The sequence below is a fragment of the Prionailurus viverrinus genome, chromosome F1, assembly GCF_022837055.1.
Source record: "Prionailurus viverrinus isolate Anna chromosome F1, UM_Priviv_1.0, whole genome shotgun sequence".
NCBI classification, from domain to species: Eukaryota; Metazoa; Chordata; class Mammalia; order Carnivora; family Felidae; genus Prionailurus; species Prionailurus viverrinus.
The window spans coordinates 6,573,615-6,596,877 of record NC_062577.1 but is presented as its reverse complement, the minus strand read 5'-3'; the positions used below and the strand labels follow the sequence as shown (position 1 = coordinate 6,596,877).

The 23,263-nt window shown below is 40.7% G+C and overlaps 1 protein-coding gene across 4 annotated transcripts in view; it reads right to left on the bottom strand.

The window, feature by feature from the left end:
* GREM2 (gremlin 2, DAN family BMP antagonist) overlaps positions 1–21,109 on the bottom strand; it is a 111,602-nt gene extending 90,493 nt beyond the window's left edge. The window contains exons 1-2 of one of the 4 annotated variants that reach the window (XM_047840959.1): positions 20,619–21,109; positions 15,995–16,074 (exon numbers count right to left, since the gene is read on the bottom strand). In XM_047840959.1, coding sequence (XP_047696915.1) covers positions 15,995–16,050 — 56 coding nt within the window. In that variant the 5' untranslated portion in view covers positions 16,051–16,074; positions 20,619–21,109. Of the gene's footprint in view, positions 1–15,994; positions 17,750–20,053; positions 20,599–20,618 lie in introns of those variants that run through there. The other 3 variants (XM_047840960.1, XM_047840962.1, XM_047840961.1) reach the window with 3 other exon arrangements.
* Positions 21,110–23,263: the final 2,154 nt, after the last annotated feature.

The window sequence follows — 23,263 nt, the reverse complement described above, 5'->3', positions numbered from 1 at the left end:
GTCACCTAAGGGTAAACTGTCTCTGCCGTGCACTCTATGGGGTCATAAACTCATAAGTGCCATTTAGCTGAGCCTTAGTAGGTTGGGCTCAAGGGGGGACAGTGATGTGCATAGTTATAGTTCAAGGCAGTGTGCCGTATAAGCACTCTAAGAGAGGTGGAAGGTCCTTTGGGAGGACAGAGGAAGGAAAGATAAATTCTGGCAGAGGGAGCAGGAAAGGCTTGATGGAACAGGTGGCCTTTAAGCTGGACTTGGCAGGATGGGCAGGATTTCAACAGGCGGATGTCAGGGTGGGGAGGGGCAAGGAGAAAAGAGCAGCATGAGCAAAGAAAAATGAAATATGTGCTCAGGGAATGTCAAGTGGAGTGGGGTAACGGGTTCACAGAGCACATCGTCAGAGATGGGAGAGACGTGCTTAACATTACATGCTGAAGGACTCCACTCTTAGTGCCTGGGGGGTATCATTTTATTTGGTGAGCGCAGATCTGTGAGCAAGGACATGTCTTACTTGGTGTGTATTTCAAGAATATTTATCTGAAGACACAGTTTTGTTTTTTTTTTTATTAAATGCTACTGTGTTGTACTCAGTCATCTTTTTGCTATAGAATAAAGTTCACACAGAATAACATCAGAGTCTTTTGCCATGACTCTGACACTGTATAGCATCTGGCTTTGCCTGCTTTTCCACCTCAAATCGTGCCACTGCCATTGGTACACTTAGCTCTGAGCACATTTGCTTCTAGAAGTTCCTGGAAGTTCCTTCTGCTCATCTCTGGCCCAGGGATTCCACACTGCTCCTCCTTCCGGCCTCCACTGGCTTCCTTCCCCCACCCCCCAAATTTTATTGAGGTATGACTGACACAGATCGTTGCATAAATTTAAGGTATACAGCATAATGGTGTGACCTACATACATTGTGAAGTGGTTACCACAGTAAGTTTAGTGAGCATCCGTCATCTATATAGAAACAATAAAAAGAGAAAGAAAAAAAAGAAAGAGACATTTTTTCCTGTGAGGAGAACTCTTAGGATGTACTTTCTTCACAACTGTCCTATACATCCTGTAGCAGCGTCAGCTGTCGTCACCGTGGTGCATGTCCCATCCTGGTGCTTACTTTCTTGTACCACAGGTTTATACCTTCTGACCCCCTTCCTCCAATTCTGCGCTGGCTTCTTCTTAACTGACATTTTTTTCAAAGAAAATCCCCTTGCCCACCCAATCTAAAGTAACATTTGTGCGATTTTCTACATAGAAACTAACAAAATTATTTATGATTTGTTTGTTGTACCCTCTCTGCCACTGTAATTGGCTCGTGAGGGCACGGATCCTATAGTCACGGTCTTTCGGGGCATCCCCAGAGCTCGGCAGGGCGACTAACACATACAAGAATCTAAACAAAAAATTGTTGAATGAATCAATTGAATGAAGTAGGATTAATATTGTTAGAAAACCGTAAAGACATTACACTGCTTTGAGATATCTCTAAATAAGGTATTCGGCATCTGATTATGGAGGTTTGTATCAAGGTCTCTGAAACATACTGGCTCAAGTGCGTAGAATATCATACAGCTTTGGATTTCCTTGCTAGCTGATGCATCGTTTCCAGGTGAAATTTCCTTTCACTACATTTGTTCCTTCTTCCCCACATTTCCCACCTCCAGCATTTTCTGGCCATTATTTCAACTAAGTGCTAGGCTTGGTAATTTTCCTAATGATCTGGAAATGGCTTGCTCTCTTGCAGATGGCCATCGATTGAGTTGCCCAAGACCTGGTCATAAGTCATGACTTGCTGAAAAGAAAGGGAGTTTTTTTGAAGTGGAGGGGGCCTTTGGAGGTCATCCAGCAGCTTTTGAAACACCTCCAGCATCCAAACTAGTAGACCCGGCACCTTCCCTGGCAATCTGGTTTCCTGATTTACTATGAGGTACGGAGCTGTTTATGATGCTTTTGATAGAAAATAAATGACTCTTAATTCCACTGTATGATGAAGTTCATATTTGAAATGTTTGAATAGGTTTTTCAGACCATGGTTCTGCAATTGGCTATAAAATTTTACAGTCTTGTTTCAAGGATTTAAAAATCTGTGATTGGGGCCTCTACTCCAGGCTACAACTGGAAGAATCATAAAGCTGAGGCTACAGCTGAGAGACACTTCTTCCTGGCTTTCGAATAAAAAAAATGCATCAAACTAAAGAATCAATGCGTAAAGGTTGGTAGGCCTGATTTAAGACTACTTCTAAAATTAAGCTTCACCGGGAGGCTGAATGAAAGAACATTAATTAACACACTCAATGATCTCTAGAGTGAAAGGCAATCAGAACTGTCAGACACAGTTTATTCCTAAACTGAGTTTACATGGAAAGAAATTACTTGTTTTATAATTATTTTTATTGTGCCAATAAATGGACACAATGAGATTTCATCACAATAGTGGCAGTTTTGATATCTAAAGGGAAGCCCTACCTTTGTTTATCATGTGGAATTTCTTCCTCTGCAAGCACATGATTTCTCGCTGTAGCTCCACGAACATAACACAACTCATTCTCAACATTTGAACTTTAGAATAACCCAAGGAACATATGTATATGAATTGCCCGAAGTTATGTTGTAGGTAAGTATCCATGGCTCGAATAGAAGTTAAAAGTTTGTATTTCCTGGAGCTGTATGATTCAAGTGGCTCCTCATATATGTAAATATTATTTATCTCACATCTTTGAATGCAGTCAAGAACTGGAAACCAAGTTAAAGTGATCTCTGAATAGCAAAAACGGGTGGTGCAAAATTCATGCACAAAATCTTCTGCATTTTTTTAGAAGACCATCTTCCACAAGCTTGTGTACCTTTATTTAATACTTAATTTTACTAAGCTCTGTTATTTGGCTTTCTGTTGCTAATAAAACAAATTCACCGTGGTTAAAAGTAAGGAATAAGAAACCACAGATTGGAAGGAGGAAAAGGAATAGACTTCTTATGTGATTCAGTACACAGCATACAGATGAGAAATGTCTCAGCCTCATAAAGATGACACGACTTAGTTATAAAGCATTTGGAACAGTACCTGGCACATAGCAAGCACACTATAGATACTTATTAAATTAATATAAATAAATGTGTGCTTAATAAAACATGAGGGCCTACGGCACAATTGATGTTCTCTAGGATGATAATGATTTTACAAAGGAGGGTTTTATCGCTTTTAGTACATTATGTTTAATAGGGCAGGAAAATAAACAATTTTGAAAATATTTCCATCAGGGAAAACAAAACATTTAAACTTAAAAAAATAGCCGTTAGAGTGGTACGTTGTGATTATTTTCAAAACTCACATAGGATGGAAGTCCAACACCTGATGTCATCTGACAAATAGGGTTTTCCGAAGTCTTTCTGTTCTTGATTTATTCCTTGATTTACTGTGTAACATGGAGTCTATCACAATTCTGAGATGTGACAGAAACTACTTTCTAGTGACAGCAGTATATTTGGAGTCAGTTTGTCATGTGAAAGGAAATGCTCGAGGTACAGTGGGGACCGAGGTTCTGCATCCATCTCTGGCCTTAACAGTGATCTCAAACTTACAGAAAACTGCCTAAAATCATATGCTTATGCACCTTCAAAATGTTGCCAACTTTGGGCCTTCTCCTACTCTCCACCATAGAGACAAGCACTCTGAAGACACGGGTCCTGTCACTGCCCCTTACACCATGATGCTGAACGGGAGAAATTTGCTTCCCTGGCTGGCCCTTTGCCTGGAATGTCTCCATCCCACTCCTCTACTCCCTGATGAAATTCCAGGATTTCTTCAAGGCCCATCGCAAATGCTGCCTCCTTTGTGATGCTTCCCCTCCCCGCATGCTCCACACACACCACAGGAAACGGGAGGCTTCTTTGTGCTCCACCATCACTTGGCATCTACGTCCACCATGACCTCTGTCTTAGTGTCCTCCACTGGGAAGCAGAAAAGCATGGTGGCTATGAGCTGAGGCCTGGAACCTGCATGCATCGAGGCTTGTAACCCGCTTCCACCAGTTGTATGTTGACAGACCTTGGACATGTTCTCCTTGCTGAGTCTCAGTATCCCAGTTTGAAAGGCCAGCATAAATATACTACTTAGTGTATAAGACTGAGTGAGAATTACACGGGATAATGAACAAAAAATCAATTAACAGAGAGGGTGTCATATGGACAGTTCTCAGGGAATGCTGGCTGGCACTGTTACTATTACTAACATAAGTCATGCATGTATCTTTTTTCACTAGATTGTGAGTGTCAACAGTGATTTCTTTTTTTTTTTTAATTTTGTTTAATGTTTATTTATTTTTGACAGAGAGAGAGAGAAAGACAGAGCATGAGTGGGGAGGGGCAGAGAGAGAGGGAGACACAGAATCCGAAGCAGGCTCCGGGCTCTAAGCTGTCACCACACAGCCCGACGCGGGGCTCAAACTCCCGGATCGCAAGATCACGACCTGAGCCGAAGTCGGATGCTCAACTGACTGAGCCACCCAGGTGCCCCAATAGTGATTTCTTAATAGTGCCCAGCCCCACCCTGGCACACAGGAAGTTCTTAGTACTTGTCAATGAATATATGTGATTGCCTTCAGTGTCACACGTGATTTTCCAGGACTGTGTTTTCCTGAAGGGCTTACACTCCCCGAGGGGCCAGACCACTCTTCTTCCATGCCTTTGTTTGCCTGTAATGGCCTGCCTTCTGCCTGTTGTCCCAGAATATTTATTAACAGCACCCACTTAACCTCTGAAAAATGTCTGGTTTGGACAATAAATTTTATGGTCACCTAGTTTCGAGAGGCATCTCATCAGCTTTATTCCCAGAAACTAAGTTCCTTGATGTACAGAACACATACGACATTTGACATTGTGGGGAACAGTCAATCAGTTGCTTTCTGGAGCTAAAGTCCTTCCTACAGAGGAAATATTCAATAAATAGTTGATAAAAATAAATGGATGAAAATTGAGTCATTATTTTCCTTTTTTGGGGGGAAATAAAATAGAGTGAAATACAGGATGTGAGTCTAGGAAGATAGGAATATTGGACTGAGAAACTCTTTCTGCCATTTAGAATTAGAAGTGGCATCACCCTACATGGGTAGAACATGAGAGCATTTAATAATAAATCCATAATGAGATATAAGGGCAAGACCAAAGAAAAACCCAAGTTAAGGGTATATATGCTTCTATATATGTTTGGCCTCAGATCTACTTATGAATAATATTTTCAGGGAATACTACTATGAAATTTAAAGAAAAAACTTAGTTCAGAGTTTTCTGGGTGTTTGCTTGTTTGTTTTTTGATTCTAGGCAGTGTGATTCACTAGCCTAGCCCTCAGGAAAATGGTGCAGTACTTGCTTCCTCATTAATCCTCTGGTTCCTTTTCCTAACTTATTTTTCTCTCTCAGCACTAGGCCCCCATCCCCTCCCTGTGTACCCTGTTTCCTGTGTCTCTCTCCCCCTGTGCACCTGTATACTGGCCTTGGCAATCCAGAGTTCTTTGGTCACTCTTCAAATACCCCAGCAGTGTTTTTCTTTCCAAGTCACTTTCCAAATTATGGAATGGAAGGTGTTATTTCCTATTAAGGGAATTTCAGGCACCAGAAAACCCACTGGGAGGAAAGGCAATCTGAGGATGAGGATAGCATCCTGGAACACGTCTGGAGGCAGCATATTGAGTGGATGGAAAGCATGGGCTTTGGAGTTCGGCCGAGTTGGGTCTGAATTCTGGCTCCTTGCTACTGGAAGTGTGGCTTTGGGTCTTCATTTGTGTGAAAGGAATAACAATAAGACTTGACTCTAAGGTTGCTTTGAAAATTAAATGGGATTGTCTTTGTAAGACACCTACTAATACGTGTGTAGGTTGTAATCTTGCTGAAGGTTATGAGTTAGAGCTTTGGAAGTAGATAGACAGAGGGCTTACCTTTTGCTTAAGGGGAAATAACTTGACACCCATGCTTCTGAAGCACAGAGATAGTGGTGCTTTTCTCAGGGTGGTTATTAAGGCTTAAGTGCATGTAAAAAAGACTGACTCCAGTCCTTGAAACATAGTAAGTCCTAAATGAGGTGTGGCTATTATAATAACAGTTATAATTAGATTGCTCTACTATGGTCGGGCCCGATGAGTGATAGAGATTATTTTTCTTGTCATTATTATTATCAAATCTTTGGCATTTCCGAGTTCGTTTGAGAGATGGATATCTTCCTTATTTCAACATAAGGTAGAACCCTGAATCTAATGAATCATTTTATATAATAACATTTCTTAGGTAGGGGCAACTTAGTCAGTGTTTGAAATCCATTATGTTTTTCCAGGGAGAAGCTAAGGAAATGCAAAAGTACATACAGATCACTTGTTATTTTCTGTCCCCCATCACCACTTACCACAGTCATTTGCATGCACCCACCCGATATGAAAAGGTGACTGGACCTATTTTTAATGCCATCTTGGGCTGCGGAGAGCGGTTTAGAGCACTCCAGGTAAGCCGCTGTTATGAAACAGGATTCCAGGTCAGCTGCCTCTAGTCACGTAGATGTACCCAAACTTATGCTCTGACAGAAAAACAAACATTTGGTTATCTCCTTGTGCGTACTTGGGGGAGAGGGGGAAAAAAAAGAAAAAAAAAAAAAGAAAAGGATCTGACCTTTTGATATTCACTTTCTCCATCCTGCGTTCTGGCCAGTGGACAAGTAAATAAAGGCTGGAAACTACAAGCCTGCTGTGCCATTCTTTGTCATGAACTAAAATCCAGCCAACGCCAGATATGAAACCAGAAACAAGGAGCATTACTACTCTACTGAGGCACATTGCCTTCCTCGGATCATGTTTTTCCGAAGAGCTACACCTGAATGTGACTTGCTGGGATTCCAATAATCCTTTTTTATGATCGTGGTTACGATCCTTTCGGAAAAAGCCAGTAATGAGACCCCTGTCTCTGGTGTGCAGCAAAACCCAGAAGCCAGAGCATTCCGAGAGCAGAGTGCCGAGGGAGCCTCCTGAGCCACGGGCAGGCAGACCAGCAGGACATTTTAGATGCCACGGACTGTCTGCATCTACTCTTAGTTCAAAGAACTAGGAAAAAGTTGCACAGCACATCTATTGTACTCTCACAAAAACAGAACAACAACAAAAACGAAACTGCTAAGCAGATGATGTGTGGGAGTTGTAAACTGCTTAGCATACCAGGCACACGCTCTCCTCCAGTACAATGTGTGCTTCCTAGTCTCTACAAAGCAAAACTAGTGATTCACATTTGCCCCTTTTGCCCTGTTCCCACTTCACTTAGCTCAGAGGTAGCCCTCCCTATTGAATGCTGCTGTTATCTGGTTGGCGTGTGTCTCCCCTGCTGGACCGGGTGTTGTAGGAGGCCCGGAGCACAGCTTAGTCCTTTTTTACATTCCTAGTGCCTGGCACACTGTAAACACTCAATAATGTGTGTGGATCGTATGTGTGTAAATCAGAACCCTGACGAAGCAGGGCAGAAGTTCTAAACTGATGGCCAATTTGCTAATATTACCGGTGACTTTTTCTACATTTAAACAGTTATAGATCCTTACGTTCAACTCCACATGCTCCAAGTTACTTGTTTTTTTCACGCACCCTAAAAACATTTTCAATGCACCTACCCTTCAGGCCAGCTACTGAAGGGGTTTACACAGATGGAAAAAATCTTTTCCCCTCCTTTAATGAGATTATTGAGTCTGTGTCATGAGCCACAGTCTATATATTCAGAAGCCTCCCTAATAAATATTTTTGGGTTTATTTGATAGTCTTGGCTGTCATTTGAAACAGAAAATCAGTTCAACACCACAGCAGTTACTATTGACTAAACAGCTCCAAACCTCAATTGGCCAATGTTTTAATCATATGGAGACAATCTGAATTTTACTGCCATTGAGAAACAACAGGAATATCTAATGCAGGAATTAGGAATGCATATCAATTTTCACAGTGCAGTGTGGCAATTATGAGAGTACACTTTCTTGTTGTCATTAAAAGGGCTTTCTGGTAGCCAAACTATTGTTCTGGTGTGTGGTGAGTCTAAAGACTCCAATGGCCTCTCTGCCTTTGATCTTTTGAGTTTCTAAAGTTGTGGGATTTTGCATGCTACACTGATAATCTGGGAAAATGTACAATCACTATAAAAGGAAATTTTCCTATTAGTCCAAGAATAATCGTTTATAGCAAAACCACCTGACAGAAACATGTGGGTGCATATCACCCTTGTGAAGACCAAAGATATTTTTACAACTGAGGATTATTTTCTTCCCTTTGTACAAATCCATATGGTGCCTATTCAGACATCAGTCATCAGCAATACTGTCTAATTCAACCCCAAGAATAGAGTTCACAATTTTTGCTCCAAATATGGATAAAAAGAAATTTTATGAAGAGTTAGCTGTTTCATCTTCCACAGCCCAATTACTTGAGGTCAATGGCATGTAAACTCAACTGGAGTAGGGAAGCAAACATGAATGAAGTAGCCAAGGAGTATGGCTTTCCTGCCTTGAACAGACCCTCCTTCATCTATGCCCTGCTTCCTGCTGCTTCCTCTCCTGGAGTAAAACATCTTCCTGACTTTGCAAAGGATAATGCTTCTCCCACACTGAACAGTCCATCTGTTGCCAACTCTCATGGTAAACTGGGAGCACCACAGTAAGGACTGCTGGGCCTCATTCATTCATTCAATAGAGAGTAAAGGAGGGAGGTGCCCACTATTTACTGGGGGATCTGTCCCAGGTGGATGTCTGGTTGTGCATGTCTGGTTCCAGAAATAAAAGGAAAGAGGAAGGAAAAAAAGCACTGTGCCAACATGACTTGGCTAAGGAAGAGCAGAATGTTTTCCTCCTGAGAGTGACCTTCCTCTGACAAACAAGAGGGAGAAGGTTCTGGATGGACTCTGACACCAACTCTTTTCTTTTCCCAAATCCTGTCCAGAGGCTCCATTCGTTGGTTAAAGTAATTCTAAGTATGGGGGCGCCTGGGTGGCACAGTCGGTTAAGCGTCCGGCTTCAGCCAGGTCACGATCTCGCGGTCCGTGAGTTCGAGCCCCGCGTCGGGCTCTGGGCTGATGGCTCAGAGCCTGGAGCCTGTTTCCGATTCTGTGTCTCCCTCTCTCTCTGCCCCTCCCCCGTTCATGCTCTGTCTCTCTCTGTCCCAAAAAAAAAAAAAAAAAAAAAAAACGTTGAAAAAAAAAGTAATTCTAAGTATGACCAAGTAAACCAGTCTCACTAGGGCATTTGAACCAGAGAAGACACTAGTTGTTGGGGATGAGGAAAAACCGGACTACATACATCATAAGAAAGAGCCATCCTGATCCAAACAGAAGGAAAGGAAAGTCATTGCCATTATTTCAGTAAGCCAAAATGTACTATGACACTTGGAGACCTGAGAAGAAGAATTTAAGGCTACTTTACTCCTCCTCCTACTTTATTCCATTTTCTATCTGTTCATCACTTGCATTGAAGACACTGCTGGACTTCTAAAAATGACTGGGACTATTTCAATGGACCTCAGCCTTGGAGAGTTCAAGCTCTGGGATTATTTAGTATTACAGAGAGCAGGAGAAAAGTTCATCCAAATTAAACAACAACAAACTCCACTGCATTTTTACAAAATCCTTCTACCGTCCCCAAAGCAAAGTGATTTCTCCCCCACTTTGGCACATATCCTGAAGGCTGCACCTTGGACCTTTGTGAAATCTCCTACAGCACTTCATGTACTGTTGATTTAGGCTTAGCGTAGTGGCGGAGGTCCACTGGGGAACGTGGTGTAGTAGAAAGAGAAATAGACAGGGAGACAGGGAACATGGATGCTATTACCAGTTCTACAAAAAGCTAGTTAACTGTCTTTTACAAAAATTTTTTTTGAAAAAGGTTTATTTATTTTTGAGAGAAAGAGACAGACAGAGTGCAAGAGACAGAGGGGCGGAGAGAGAGGGAGACACAGAATCCGAAGCAGACTCTGAGTTGTCAGCACAGAGCCCGATGTGGGGCTCGAACCCACAAACTGTGAGATCATGACCTGAGCTGAAGTCAGATGCCTAACCCATTGAGCCACCCGGGGGGCCCCCAGTTAGCAGTCTTAAAAATCACATGACTTTCTGGACTATCAGTTCCTTATCTGTAAAATGAGAAGATCAAATGAATTGTTTCTTTGTGTCTCTAAAACTGTAAGTTAGAAGACTAATACATAACACAGGTCATAGGGTGGAGAAAACAGAAAGGTAATAATGAAAAACGGCACACGGTATGATTTGCCCAGGCCTTAAGCATCAAAAATTCTTCAATGGAAGTGACATCTCAATCCTCCAACACCCTTGGCACCTTATCTGCCCACATCCTTACCAATTATACCCAGTTTTCATCTTGTGTTTTTATTATTGAAATATATGTTCTGTCTTCCCCATTAGCTATAAGTTCCTTGAAAATATAGTCCATCTCTGATATTCTGCCATTTCTAGCTCTGGACCCATAAATAATCTTCCAAAGAATCAATGGTTTGGACTTAATGTTTAATTCTCTAATTAACTTTAATTCTTCTACAAGTTATTACATTTGAAAGATAAAATTAAGACTCAAACATTGATCTCAGTTTATAAAATTGGATTTGAACTCTCAATTCTAAAGTACTCACAGAAATGAGTTGTTCTTTGATTAAACATTCACAGGTACTCATTCTGAGAACCTTTGCTTTTTTGCCCCAATGCACTAATACCAGAAGCCTGCTAAATACATCCATCCATCCATCCATCCATCCATACATACATACATAAAAACAAGAGTTACATTTTTGTGCCTGGGTTGAACATATTATCTTAAATAATTCTTAAAACAACACTATAGAATTTTAAATGAGGAATATTGCTACTAAGTAGCTACTAAGTCATAGTGCCACTCAGACAGGAATGGAGCCTGGTTTATCTGATTCCAAAGTTCATGCTTACCAGTGCATGCTCCCTCTGTGTTTGATTATCCACCCAACACAACCTACCTAGACTGTTGTCTCTGTGAGTCTTTAGTAGGAACCCTACATCAATGTGAGGCAATACAGCTAAAATTATTGAAGAAAAAGGCAGTATGTAAGAGCTTTGTTGTAGTGAAAAGGCAGTGAATTTTATTTGGAGTTCTTAATTTAATGCTTACTTAGCCCCCTGATGGCTTCACAATGTTAGGAAATTTACTGAAGCTTAATAAGCTTCAGTTCTTTGTCAGTAAAATGTAGACAATAGCACTTATTATAAAAAATTCAATGAGATATTGTATGTTGAAATACCTGAAATGCATAGTATGTGCTCGATAAGTCCTTCTTTGTCCCCCTCCCGAATCTGCCTTTCAGCATAGGCACTGCCTTCCCAAACAAAGTCTGTAACAATAAAAAATGCTTTACCTCCCTAGAAGTTACCGGAAGCCACCAAGGCTCCAGCCATCCTGAAAGCCATTTGCTATCAACACTTCCATTGAGTTGAATGGAAGTTGCTCATCCTGCCATATACAGGATTCTTTTTTGGGCCTTATTTGAGTACTTCGTGGTCCAGAACTATGTTCTCCATGAGCCAATCTCACAATGATACTTATATTGAGTAAAATCACAAGTATCCTTTCTCATATGTTCCTCCTTAATTTATTTTTTAAAAATGCGGCCACTGGTTCTGCAACAACAGTGACCTCTACAGGGGTATTCATCGATTCATTTGCCAAACATTAAGTGTCTTGGACTAGAGATGTAAAGATGAAAATGCATGGCCCCTTAGATATCTCACAGGACAGCAGGGGAGAAAAGAAATGAAAAGACAGAATGCAGCATAGAGCTATCTATGACTGACTGGGAAAGCCATGCAAAGAGTCTCTGACTCTTTAGGGCACTCGCCAGACCCGATCAGCAACTGTGGCCTTCAGCCATCCAATTCACTCATCCAACAAGTCCTTCCTGATGTTTGAGACTAGCCTAGAAACACTCGCAAAGATATGTGGCATGAGGCATGACTTTCAGGACTCTTCTCTCCTTATAGAAGCTGGTTGGCTCAAACCCTTGTAAATCCAAATTGAATAAAGCAACGTCTTTGTCTTTTGGTCTTGACCATGTAGCCTCAGTGTTATGTGGAAGCATCAAGGGCCAACTCTGTATCTGATGTATGACTCCCCTCAACTGAACTCAATCCAGTGCCCCCCTCACTGCCACCTGCCGGCAAAGCTTCCTTGGCTCACAGGGTGGCTCATTCCACTTGAAGCAACTTCAGCTGATAGAAAGTCTGCCATCGAATAAGCCAAATTTACCATCCTATAGAGTGAGGTGTCTTACATTTTTGTCCCCCATGGACTTCCTTTGGGTCTGATGAATCTCCTTTTCAGGATAATGTTTCTAAGTTCAGAAATGTATACTCTTAATAGAAGACTGTGTGTGTGTGTAATATAATAAAATATAACAACATATATTAAAAACAAAGTGTGATATAGATTCATGTGGTCTTTTTTATAACCTATTAATAATAAGATCTAGAAATAGGTATAATAATTACCATAATTTTGAAGTAGTGATATGTGTGATATTTTGAGACATCTGTATCAACTGTAATGTGATATGAAAACAGCTCTGGGGGTGCCTGGGTGGCTCAGTCGGTTAAGCGACCGACTTCAGCTCAGGTCACGATCTCGCGGTCCGCGAGTTCGAGCCCCACGTCGGGCTCTGGGCTGATGGCTCGGAGCCTGGAGCCTGCTTCCGATTCTGTGTCTCCCCCTCTCTCTCTGCCCCTCCCCCGTTCATGCTGTGTCTCTCTCTGTCTCAAAAATAAATAAACGTTAAAAGAAAAAAAGAAAATAGCTCTGATCTCTATTGGTGACAAAGCGATGGTTCTGCTAACACTACTGTGGTTTGTTGCTCACATTCATAACTAAAAGAAATGGGAAATGACAATCACAGGGTAGTGGAAACAAGGATGCAGTTTTTTTTTCCACCCAAATTCACAGACTCCCCTGAGTTCTCATAGACTACCCCAGAGTAAAGAATTCTTTCACAGAGATTTTTAAAAAACACTGTTCCTTGCAACCACAGAGAGCAAATAAGTCCTCTTGAACTCTCCTGCTTCTCCTAAATTAAGCCCTCCAATTCAAAAACTGACATTGTTTCCATATTCTTCAGTAACCTTATCACTTAGTCTGTATGAGATAGTTTGCTAATTCCTAATTAAAGCACTGAGACCAGAAAGTCAGCAAGTATTCCAGTGTGTTACAACTAGCCCACAAAACCCCAAAGGGATGAAGGATAAACTTGCACTGGCACCCTCTCATAATGAACTTGTCTCTCACAGGAGAAAAATCTGTCAAAATGGTCAGTAAGCATTTTAAAGTCAAAGCAATACTTTTTTAAAAAGAGGAGTCATTGACTTTTAATGACAGTTGATTTTCTTACTGAAATGATCATTTTAAACAAATGTGTAACACAAGGCATCAGTTACACAAAGCAAAAAATGAAAGTTTTTTCCCAAGATGACTGAATTTGTCATTTTTTTTTTTTTTTGGCCTATGCTACATGTGTGTATTTACAGGTTTTTGAAGACTGCACCTTTCAACAGATAATAAGCAGGAGTCTCTGATCCTAGCCATAAACTAGATATAATTGGATCTCAATAGAGGTACAATTAATTAAGCACCAATTCTGCTCTGGGAAATAAAAAGATGAATAAGAAATGGCTTCTGTCCACAAGGGAACCTAAAATTTATTGAAAGATGTAAACATATGACAAAAACAATTATACAAGGGAGACTAAAACCATCGTTTATTGGAGGGGAAGAAATAGCCAAATAATGTAAAGAAAAGATAATAATCAGTAGACTTATAATATTGTCAATCAAATGGTTTTGTTAACAAGGCAAAATGATACCATAGACTTTCAAGGCATCCTGTATTATAATACTATGCAAACACCATTATAATTACTAGGATATTCTTTGTCTTTCCCACTTGTTTGAGCTCTTCACAATTATCCCATATAACCTTGAAGCACCTCCCACATGGTATCCTCTCCACACATAATATAAATAAGTGAATGAAGGTGTAACATACTATGGGAAAGCTGGAGGACAGGGGTTTGAAACCCAGTTCTGCAATTTGCTTGGCTGTGTTAAATTTGAAAGCTCTTAATCTCTCTCTAAACCTTAGTTATCTCTCCTGTAAAACGGCGATAATAACAAGAATACTAGGATTTTGGTATAGATTATACGATACCTACAAACTGTTTAACAAACAATCATCCTTCAAGGACTGTCAGCTATCGTCACAGAAGGAAGCATGTAGAACTGATGCTCAGAGCTGGAATGAAATATGATGATCCACTTCCACTTTCTCCTTTTAAAGAGTGAACTCAAGAGACTGTAGGTTGTCCCTAAGGCCATACTTCCAGTGTGAAAAACAAGAACGGGTGAAATCCCAGTTCTCCTGAGTTTCCCAGCTTAGTAAGTTTTAATAATAACCAGATAACACTCTTCTAGGTCAAAAGAGTCTTAATACCATTTGGTTCTCTAAAACAAAGTAATGTTATTGTCTGTTTACTCCAAAGTTTACATTCTCTGAATTCATAAAAGTGAGATACCTTAAGTACCTTTCCCATATTATTTGTCAAGTTGAAGTCTTGGATATATATACCTGAAGCATTTCTATTGCTCCAAATATTTAATGAGGAACAATGAGGCATGCTCTCTGCAGGCTAGAGGATGTGGCCCTGAGACACGAGCACATCCTTAGCAAAAGTGTTAAAATTGACACCTATCTATTTTTCTCTCAGATAGTAGGCTTGAGGATTAATATTTTTCATTTGTTTATAGTCTATCAAATGAGACACTCCTATGACTACAGATATAAATCAAGCCACAGTCAATCAAGATTATTTCCATATATGTAATTTTAATCATTTAGTGATGAGTTGGTGACATAGAAAGAAGTTTGCTGTTGTTGTTTTTAACCGAATGAGTAAATGGCTTATACAGGAATTAAATGCAACAGTGTATGTGGAAATATAAAGGGTCATGCTGGTGATAATAACCATATTATTTTATTACTGTTGCTGTTGTTACAGCTATACAAACCAGAAGCTCAAGAGCTATTTGTTGAACGAACGCTTGCATAATGGCCACGTTCTTAGCTATCAAATGTTGTGGTTATCATCAACTGCCTTCATCAATAAAACTTGCAGAAGATAAATCCTTGAGGTTGTAGTAAAGATTAAATTACATAATATGCAGGAATGTGTCTAGAATAATCTGGTAAGTGTTAAGCCTTCCAGAAATGTTAGCTGAATCTTAACTTGTAAAGTGATGAATAAGGAAAAATTAAAGATAGCTTGAAACTTTGATGAAACTTAGATTCCTAGAAAAAGCAGTTGGCAATGAAATCTCAGTACAGAGCTGCTGGATTTAAATGAACTCTAAGTACAATATCACACATTTATCAACTATCCCCAAATGCCGCTACTGCAATTAGAAAATATAATGCATTACTCAGGGTTTGTGTTGTAATTGCATAAAAGCAGAGCGAAGGTGGCAAGTTTCCCACAGGTGATAAGATTAGCTTCCTCTAGCTTTTAGAATCATGGTCATAGAACCAGGTGGAATGATTTTTAATGCAGACAGTATTTGTACTAGACAAAGTCAATTTGGCTTAGCATTTCACATGAGCTAGTCAAGTGTTCGCCTGCTCAGTGTGTGCCCTTTTTCCGCTCTCTTGCTGTTTAAATAAATTATAGGAGAGGAGAATTTTAGCTTGGAACTGCCACTAATCCATAACATGAAAGTCATGTTTGCGAATATTTGTGCTCTTGGCATCATATCCTTCAAAAACTCTATTTCAGGAGAATTTTTCCATTAAGTCATGTATTTCCTTTGTTTCTAATTCCCTTGCATTCACAATTCAGAAATGTTTTCTTAGCGTAACATACCCTCAAGTATGTCTTTTCCTGAGGGTTCCTGCATCGGCCAGAACACTATGATCTTACTTACCCTGTTTTGCCTCTCAAACAGGTAAGTACCTTCAAAGAGATTTCTCCTTCAGCCATGGGATTCCTTTATTGCAAAGTAATCTAAAAAAAAAAGAGACGGAAACCAGAGTTTCTCTGACTGAAAGGAGCTTCGAAGCGATACAACAACTGAAAAGCCACGGTGGAGATTCTCAGCCTCTAGGATTTATCTCTTCCTCCCTTGTTGCTAACACCCCACTATTAAAGCATTGTGTTTGGTTCTGTGGTGACCCTGGATGAATCCTCCCCTTTCATCCAAGCTTTCTCAGCACTGGGGCACTGCATAGTTTCAGACGGTACATGGGAGTGCTACAGAGGCTAATCTGACTGCAAATGCGGAGGACACACAGTGACCTCCCTTTCTTCCCAGACACCAAGAAATCTTTACTTTGTCCTTGAAAAAAACCTTTTTCTCTGATTCAAGGACACCATACCTCCTAGCAGAGTAGAGTGGCACCAGAGAGAAGCAGCGATCAGAGCCTCCAAGGCCTCATTCGTACACACAAAATTGAGCCTTGCTGGGCAGCCCCTGAAGGTCCCAGGGTTCACTTTCCTGAATTAGCCTCAGAATTATCCTTTCTTGACACAGAGGTCATGGCTTCCCTCACCCTCATGTGCCTGTCCCCAGTCCAATGTCCCTTCTGCCTCCTCTTCTCCCAGGAGGAACCTCAGCTTTTCACCGAGAATGTTTTTTTCTGGGCCTCTCAGACTTTGTTTTAAAGCCCCCTCCTGAGCTGCCTCCTAGGGCCTTCATACTTAGTAGCAAGTTGTGTGGCATTTGAACTAAAGAGGGCAAAGAGACAAAAGTATCCTGTAGCTAAAATCACCAACTTAGCTAAATTGAGACGAAATGTGCAGAAAGTACCACCGCCAGTTACAGGCTTCCCACTTTAAGAGTGATTATCTCTCCTATGCACATTTATACTTTGCCCCCATGATTTGGCTGATCCGTGAAAGAGACAACAGTGCGAGGCTTATGAGCCTTGAGTTTTTAAAAGGCTGGACCAGGTGTGCTAAGGACGAGGTTTGACCATCTCTGAGATTCTAAGAGGTGGATGCATAATTCTTATTTTTTAGCACATGGTCTTAAACTCTGGAACGCTAAGAGACGCTATTCCAGCCCTTCTGTTTTGAAACCAAATGCGCGAGGATTCTACACACACTGTTGATTGCCAGCACATAAAATGTATTCTTGTGGCCTTGAACCTGCCTTTGACACATGCTTAATGTAAAGGCTAGGTTTATGGCTAAAGCAGCTCATAAGCCTTTCCCCTGGAGAACCAACTCAAGAAACCTTATTCTTTTTTTATCTCTTATTCTCTGCATTCTACTTCCCTTTTCCCCACCCACCTGCGGGCAGAGCAAAGATAAAGACTGAATAGCTTCAAAGAGTGAAGTTAATTCAAAGCAAGAGAAATTGAGTTCTCTCTCAACTATGTTGCTTTCCTTATTTTGCCAGGCGGCACCAAGTCTGGAGGCAAAAGTGGAAACAAGCCTTTCTGAATGTGGTATCCCTTGTTAAGTAAGGCCCTAGACTCTGCTTTCCAAAAGAAGGAAGGTGCCGACAATTAGGGAGGCAGGTTCAGCTATTTGGGGATTGGAGTCTCCCGCTGGTCAACAGGAGGCAACACTTTTCGGAGTTTGTATGCTGCCCTCTCCTGGCCTGTGTATACAGGAGTGTTAACAGCTCATCAAGTGTATCGATTTTCATCCCATACCTGTGTGCAAGGTACCTGTGTACACATGAGACTGTTTAGAATACTCAGAAAATCTCACTAAATTTTATACTTGAAGCTTATTTGAGGAAATAAACTCATTATTGCTTTGACTCTTGGATTCCAAGAGTCATATTTAAGGATGCCAATCTTTATGCCATCTTCTCTCATACCCCAGTGCTTTGACCCTCTCCTTATTCGTCCTCTTACTGCCATGTGGGACTCTGCTCTGCAAATCAGTGTTCCACATGAGCTGGGTCCTGTGGATGTGCTGGCCAAAGACATCTTCCCAACAGAAAGTGGTGGCCATGGGAAATATCTGTATTTAGATTAGTGGTTTGAGGACCATACTGCAGCCTGACATGTGATCAAGATTAATTCTATGCATTATTAGTCAGCACGTCCAATTCATATAAAGGAGTACTGTGTCGTAGGAAGAGAAACAGCTAAGTGAACACAGGAATAGATGGCACCGGAGGCCGAATTTATAATTGCATGTTTTCCCCTTCGAAACAATTTGTCTTATTTGTGCTGGTCCTTTGTGTGACTTGTTTTAAGCCCAATACTTGGCACGTTTGGTTGCAATAATTCATTACTTTCTCCTAAATACTTAAAGGACCCTGATACTGAGAAAATGCTTACAATCTGGCATGATTGCTGTAGCGACCCTGGGGTACAAACATGGCTGGTCTAATCTGTTGTGTGCCTGTGACTGAGCAGCCTCTCAATGTTTGTCCTTGACCTAGGCCGGCCAGGCCTCTCCATATCAATAGGAACTCGGGCGCCCAGACTGGAAGCCTAATTCCATTCCTTCGCTTTAGAAGAAGAGGGCTGAGGAAGAGGTGTTTACTCTAAAGAGATTTAAAGGCATGTACCTTGTTTAAACTTTACCAGACGGGTAACTTGCGGGCATCTAAAGCTCTGGCTGGCTATACTAAAATGCACAGGGAATGAACTTTTGATTACTTCTCTCAGTGAAGAATGATAGCACAAAACAATGAGTAATCACAGCATTGTTTACATTTATCTTCAAAAAGCCATCGTGTCTCTTAGTTCAGACAAAGTGTGTATATACATTCAGTCTCAAATTTACTTTGTCGCCACCAACATGACCAAAGTTGCTTTAGAGTTTGAATGGCAAGAGGGAAATGGGCCTCAATTTATTTCAGATATTATAGTTATAGATTGAAATTGTTTATAGTGACACAAGACTCCACTTTTAACTGTAAATAGAATTTAGTTGGGTCAATTAGTTAGTATTTATTTAAATAGGTGAATTCTTCACAGTCAGTTTCCTTTGTGATGTAAAAAGAGAAAAGTATTCATCTATAAAATAAAAATGCTCTCTCCTAAATAAAATATTCATTTGCCATGTATATTCTTTGACATGATTTCAAAAATACCCTGTTAAATCATTCAAACTTGGCAGTGGGCAAAAATATGGACATTTTTCATGACTACATGCATGCATTTTCCTTAATGGCAAAAGAACATGTTCATTTGATAAAAAAAAAAAAAACACGGGTCAATGTAAATTCTCCATTGTGATATGTAAAACAAATACCTTTCTTATAACTTCCTTATCTACCTTGGGCAGGCACATGTCTTGGATAAGGAGTGCCCTGAAAACCAGCCATGACAGAATGGGGAATTGATTGCGAATTACCAACGGATGGTTTGAATATGTTCCACCAAGAATCCACAGAGAACAGTGCTAGTAAGATAAGGTATTCTATTGCTCCTGCACCTGCTACAGTGACATTCTCTTGTTGAACTAGAGCCTCAATCCGAATATGTTCTTCACTGCAGGAAAAGCTGGTTTTCCAGGCATTCAGGGCAGTTATACGCCAGTTATTTGAGGATCGCCCAAAGCAAGACTAATCTTTTAACTCAGGCTTCATTCAATCTCTATTGGCTTTTCGAAGGGCAAGACTGAACTCATTAAGCAATGTTAATTTAATCACAAGTAATCAACAGGAAAAAAAAAAGTTATATAACCATCTTCAAATTTTGAAATCAAACATGGTAAAAACCCAGGGAATAGATTTTTTTTTTAAAACAAAACTCATGTCTCAAAATGAAATGAAGAAAAAATGGAAAAGAAATGGCCAGACGTCTACCGAATTTAGTATCAAATAAAATCAAACCAAAAATGGGCATTTCCTTACAAGTATCACATTTATAATACATTTCCAATTCACGACTCTTTCCTGTAGTAATATATGAGGTCTTGAAACTCATCCTGCCTGAGGGTGCAGAATACAAATGCATTTTCCACTCATAAGACGATGTAAAAATAAATCAGGTACACAAGAAGAGTCACTGACCATTACACTGAGAAATCCCTTTCTCCCTTCTCGCTTCTTCTTCAACCACAGCAAAGCGATACAGAGATATTTCACTCAAGAGCTTAGTCCACGTTGGCCATTCGCTTTAAAGATCAAAACCATGCTCAAGTCCGCTCTGGTTCCTGTTCCTCTGGGGAGGCTATTAACCTGATAGGTAGGTGGGCATGCTCAAAGCCTGCTTTCTAACAATCAGATAGTGTTTGAGTTGCTGTAGGTCACAGTTACAACGGAGGTCACCGAGATACAGAAGTGGGCAGCATGGCAACATGCAGGTACTGATGTTATTTTAAAGGAAGAGATGACGGTCAAGTTTGAAGGTCCTTGTTTTACGCTCACGGATAATTGGATAGGTGAATATACCCTGTGGCCCCCAAACACATGTTAAGAGCTTTGATTATCCAGGGTGAATCAAGCGAGCCACTCACTCAGTGCTTTCTACTCTGACCGGCAGTGGAACCAACGATGTCCATTACTTTTAAGTGCCTGGCGAACGTAGAAACCAGAAACCTTGTCTGTGCCACATTAGTCGTGACAAGCTGCATACCTGCAATGACGTGATGGAAGCCTCCTCCTCGGGTCCCTCTCCTCTGAGCTATATAGTCCACTGCCGGCCGCGCGCTGGCTCTCCCTCTGCCGCCTTCGGGGGCCGGAGTGCCGCGGCCGCGCATGCGGAGGCGCGCGGGGCTGGGGGCCGCGGGCAGCCGGCTCCGCGGGGCGCGCTGGGCTGCGGCTCGCAGATGTGCACGGGCGCGAGACTCAGCTCTGACTCGGCGCGGCGCTGCACCGGGATATTACCGCGGTCTGGGATTTCTATTGGCTCCGCGCACCAAACAAATCACACCCGCCACCCCCCTTCTCGGTTTCACTCAGCGCTTGTTTCTCATCTAACCCACAAACGTTGCAGCCACACACACTTCACTCGCTTGCAGTGTTTCTCTTTTTCTCCTTCCAGTCTGGATTTACAACCCTGTGGTCAGCTGTAACATTTTTTTTAGCAGACTTCCAATCCAAACCTTCTTGTTTATGTAGAGAAATTCTCCATCCTCCAAACCCGCAAAAACCACTCATTCCCCTCAGATCTTCCTCCTTTTGTTGATGGGTTTGCAATGTGAAGAATGTACAAAGCCTGTGTGTGTGTGTGTGCGCGTGTGTGATGCGTCCGTGTGCGCGCGCGCGCGAACACACACACGCACACACACGCACACACTCACACACACACACACCAGACTCCTTTTGTTTTGAATAACTGAGGTCAGTGAAATTAAAGGCAAGCTGAGCCCAATAACCTAAGTGAGAGCTCAACTAATAAAATCTTGAATGAATTCAGTGGAAAACACTCATTGCTTGAGTTTGTTTTCTGCTCCAAATAGAGCTTTGGTCATTATCCCTATTTTTGTTTATTGAATGCAGAGGTTTTTAATGCAAATCAGACTCTTACAGCATCCAGTGAACATGGAACAATGACGCCAGACCAATTCTTGTGCTGCGTGGGCTCCGTGTGTTGTATCAGAAGGCTCCAGTGACCCCTGCATGCTTTCTCTGATTATTTTTTGGTCTTCGGTCCACCGATGGTCTCAAGACAGACACTCTCTTAGTGCGATTCACTGGCCAAAGAAAGCTGGTGAGAGTCTGCTGATAAAGTTTCCTGAATTTAAAATTTCAATCTGTATATGCCAATAGTGAGGAAATGGGCCCCTCAGCAGAGAAGGAGCCCAAGAAGAATTTTCTGAGTCTGACAAACTTGGCTTGGAAAATTAAGAATAAAATAAAATTTCACTGTGTTTTCTCAAACAGACCTTCCCTTGGCTTCCGTCCCCCCTAAAATCATTTTTACTTGTGCCTGTGAAAATTTTAATGACAGTTATTTTTGATAAGAAACATTGCTTCTGAAATACTGAGCTCTATTTTGATTTTCGACTTGAGGTTTTTTCCTAATGTTATGACTTTTTTATACTATTTTAGTATTTGATATTCAGGTTTCAGCCCAGCTCGCAACACATTTTGTTGCAAAGTCACAGGAAATAAAAATTAGTTTTGAAATTTATTATCACCAAACAAACTACCTGCTTGTTTTTCTTGCTTGGACATGTTCCAAGAAGCCTTATTTTCAGAAGAGGCCAACCTGAAACCAGCCGAAATTGACAAAAGAAATACAAAACAAAACCACATTTATCCACATTGGTTTCTGTCAACCACAATCCAACTTGAAATGGCATCTCGTTATTACTTTTACAACTCCAGTCCATTCCTTTTCCTTAGTTAAAAAAAATAACACTGTCATAAATCTTTGAATGTGTGAAGTGTATTTCCTCTAAAGGTCTCAACATGTGTAGAAAGAAAGGAGGTATAGGTAAGACTTTCCAGATTTTCCAGGTGGAGAAACAGAGTCAGAGAGTGATAAAGTGATTTGCCTTAGGTTATGAAGGTAGACAGCAAACAGAGCTGGGGGATTCAATGATTGCTTTCCTTCTTATCTTTTGAGATTACTGTTCTATACAAATTATTCAACTCAAAGGAAAGTAAAGTGTTAATACAGCAGATTTTGGATTCCCATGTGCCCTTGCAAAGAAGAGCTAACAATTCGTGAAATCATATGATCAACTTGGTAAATAGTTATTTTACACATTATTCCAGGACATGTCATGATATGTTCTGATAAATTGCCAATAATTTGTAGTTTCTTAGAGTTGTCTTTCTAGAAAGAAGGAATTGACTGATAAAAACAGGCAGGTTATTATATTTTCTGCTTGTTATTGGGGGTTCACTATCACTCTTTGTATCCCTGAAAAGACAGCGTAAATAAAATCATGGATAACTTAAAGTCGCAGAGAAATCTTAAACTTTATTTTAGGTGATAATTCAAGCCTTCTTTCTTTTCATTAATGAGGAGCAAAACTGGATGGTTAAGAGACACCTCTTCTAACCAATTAGTCACATGATTAAGAGAAAATAAATGAGTATTTATTTTTCTACATTTTATTCTTTTGATCATTTTGCTACTCTTAAAAGATAGTTTTCGAATACCTTTCTCAAATGCTGCAATCCAATTTTCTCTTTGTACATGACGTAGGTGGCAGTAATAAGAAAAACTGCATCTCAGAATGAGCTACATTAGACAGGCAAGCAGATTAATGGCAGAACAATCCTATTTTATTTTCCACTCATTCAGCCACATCAGGATCATCTTGT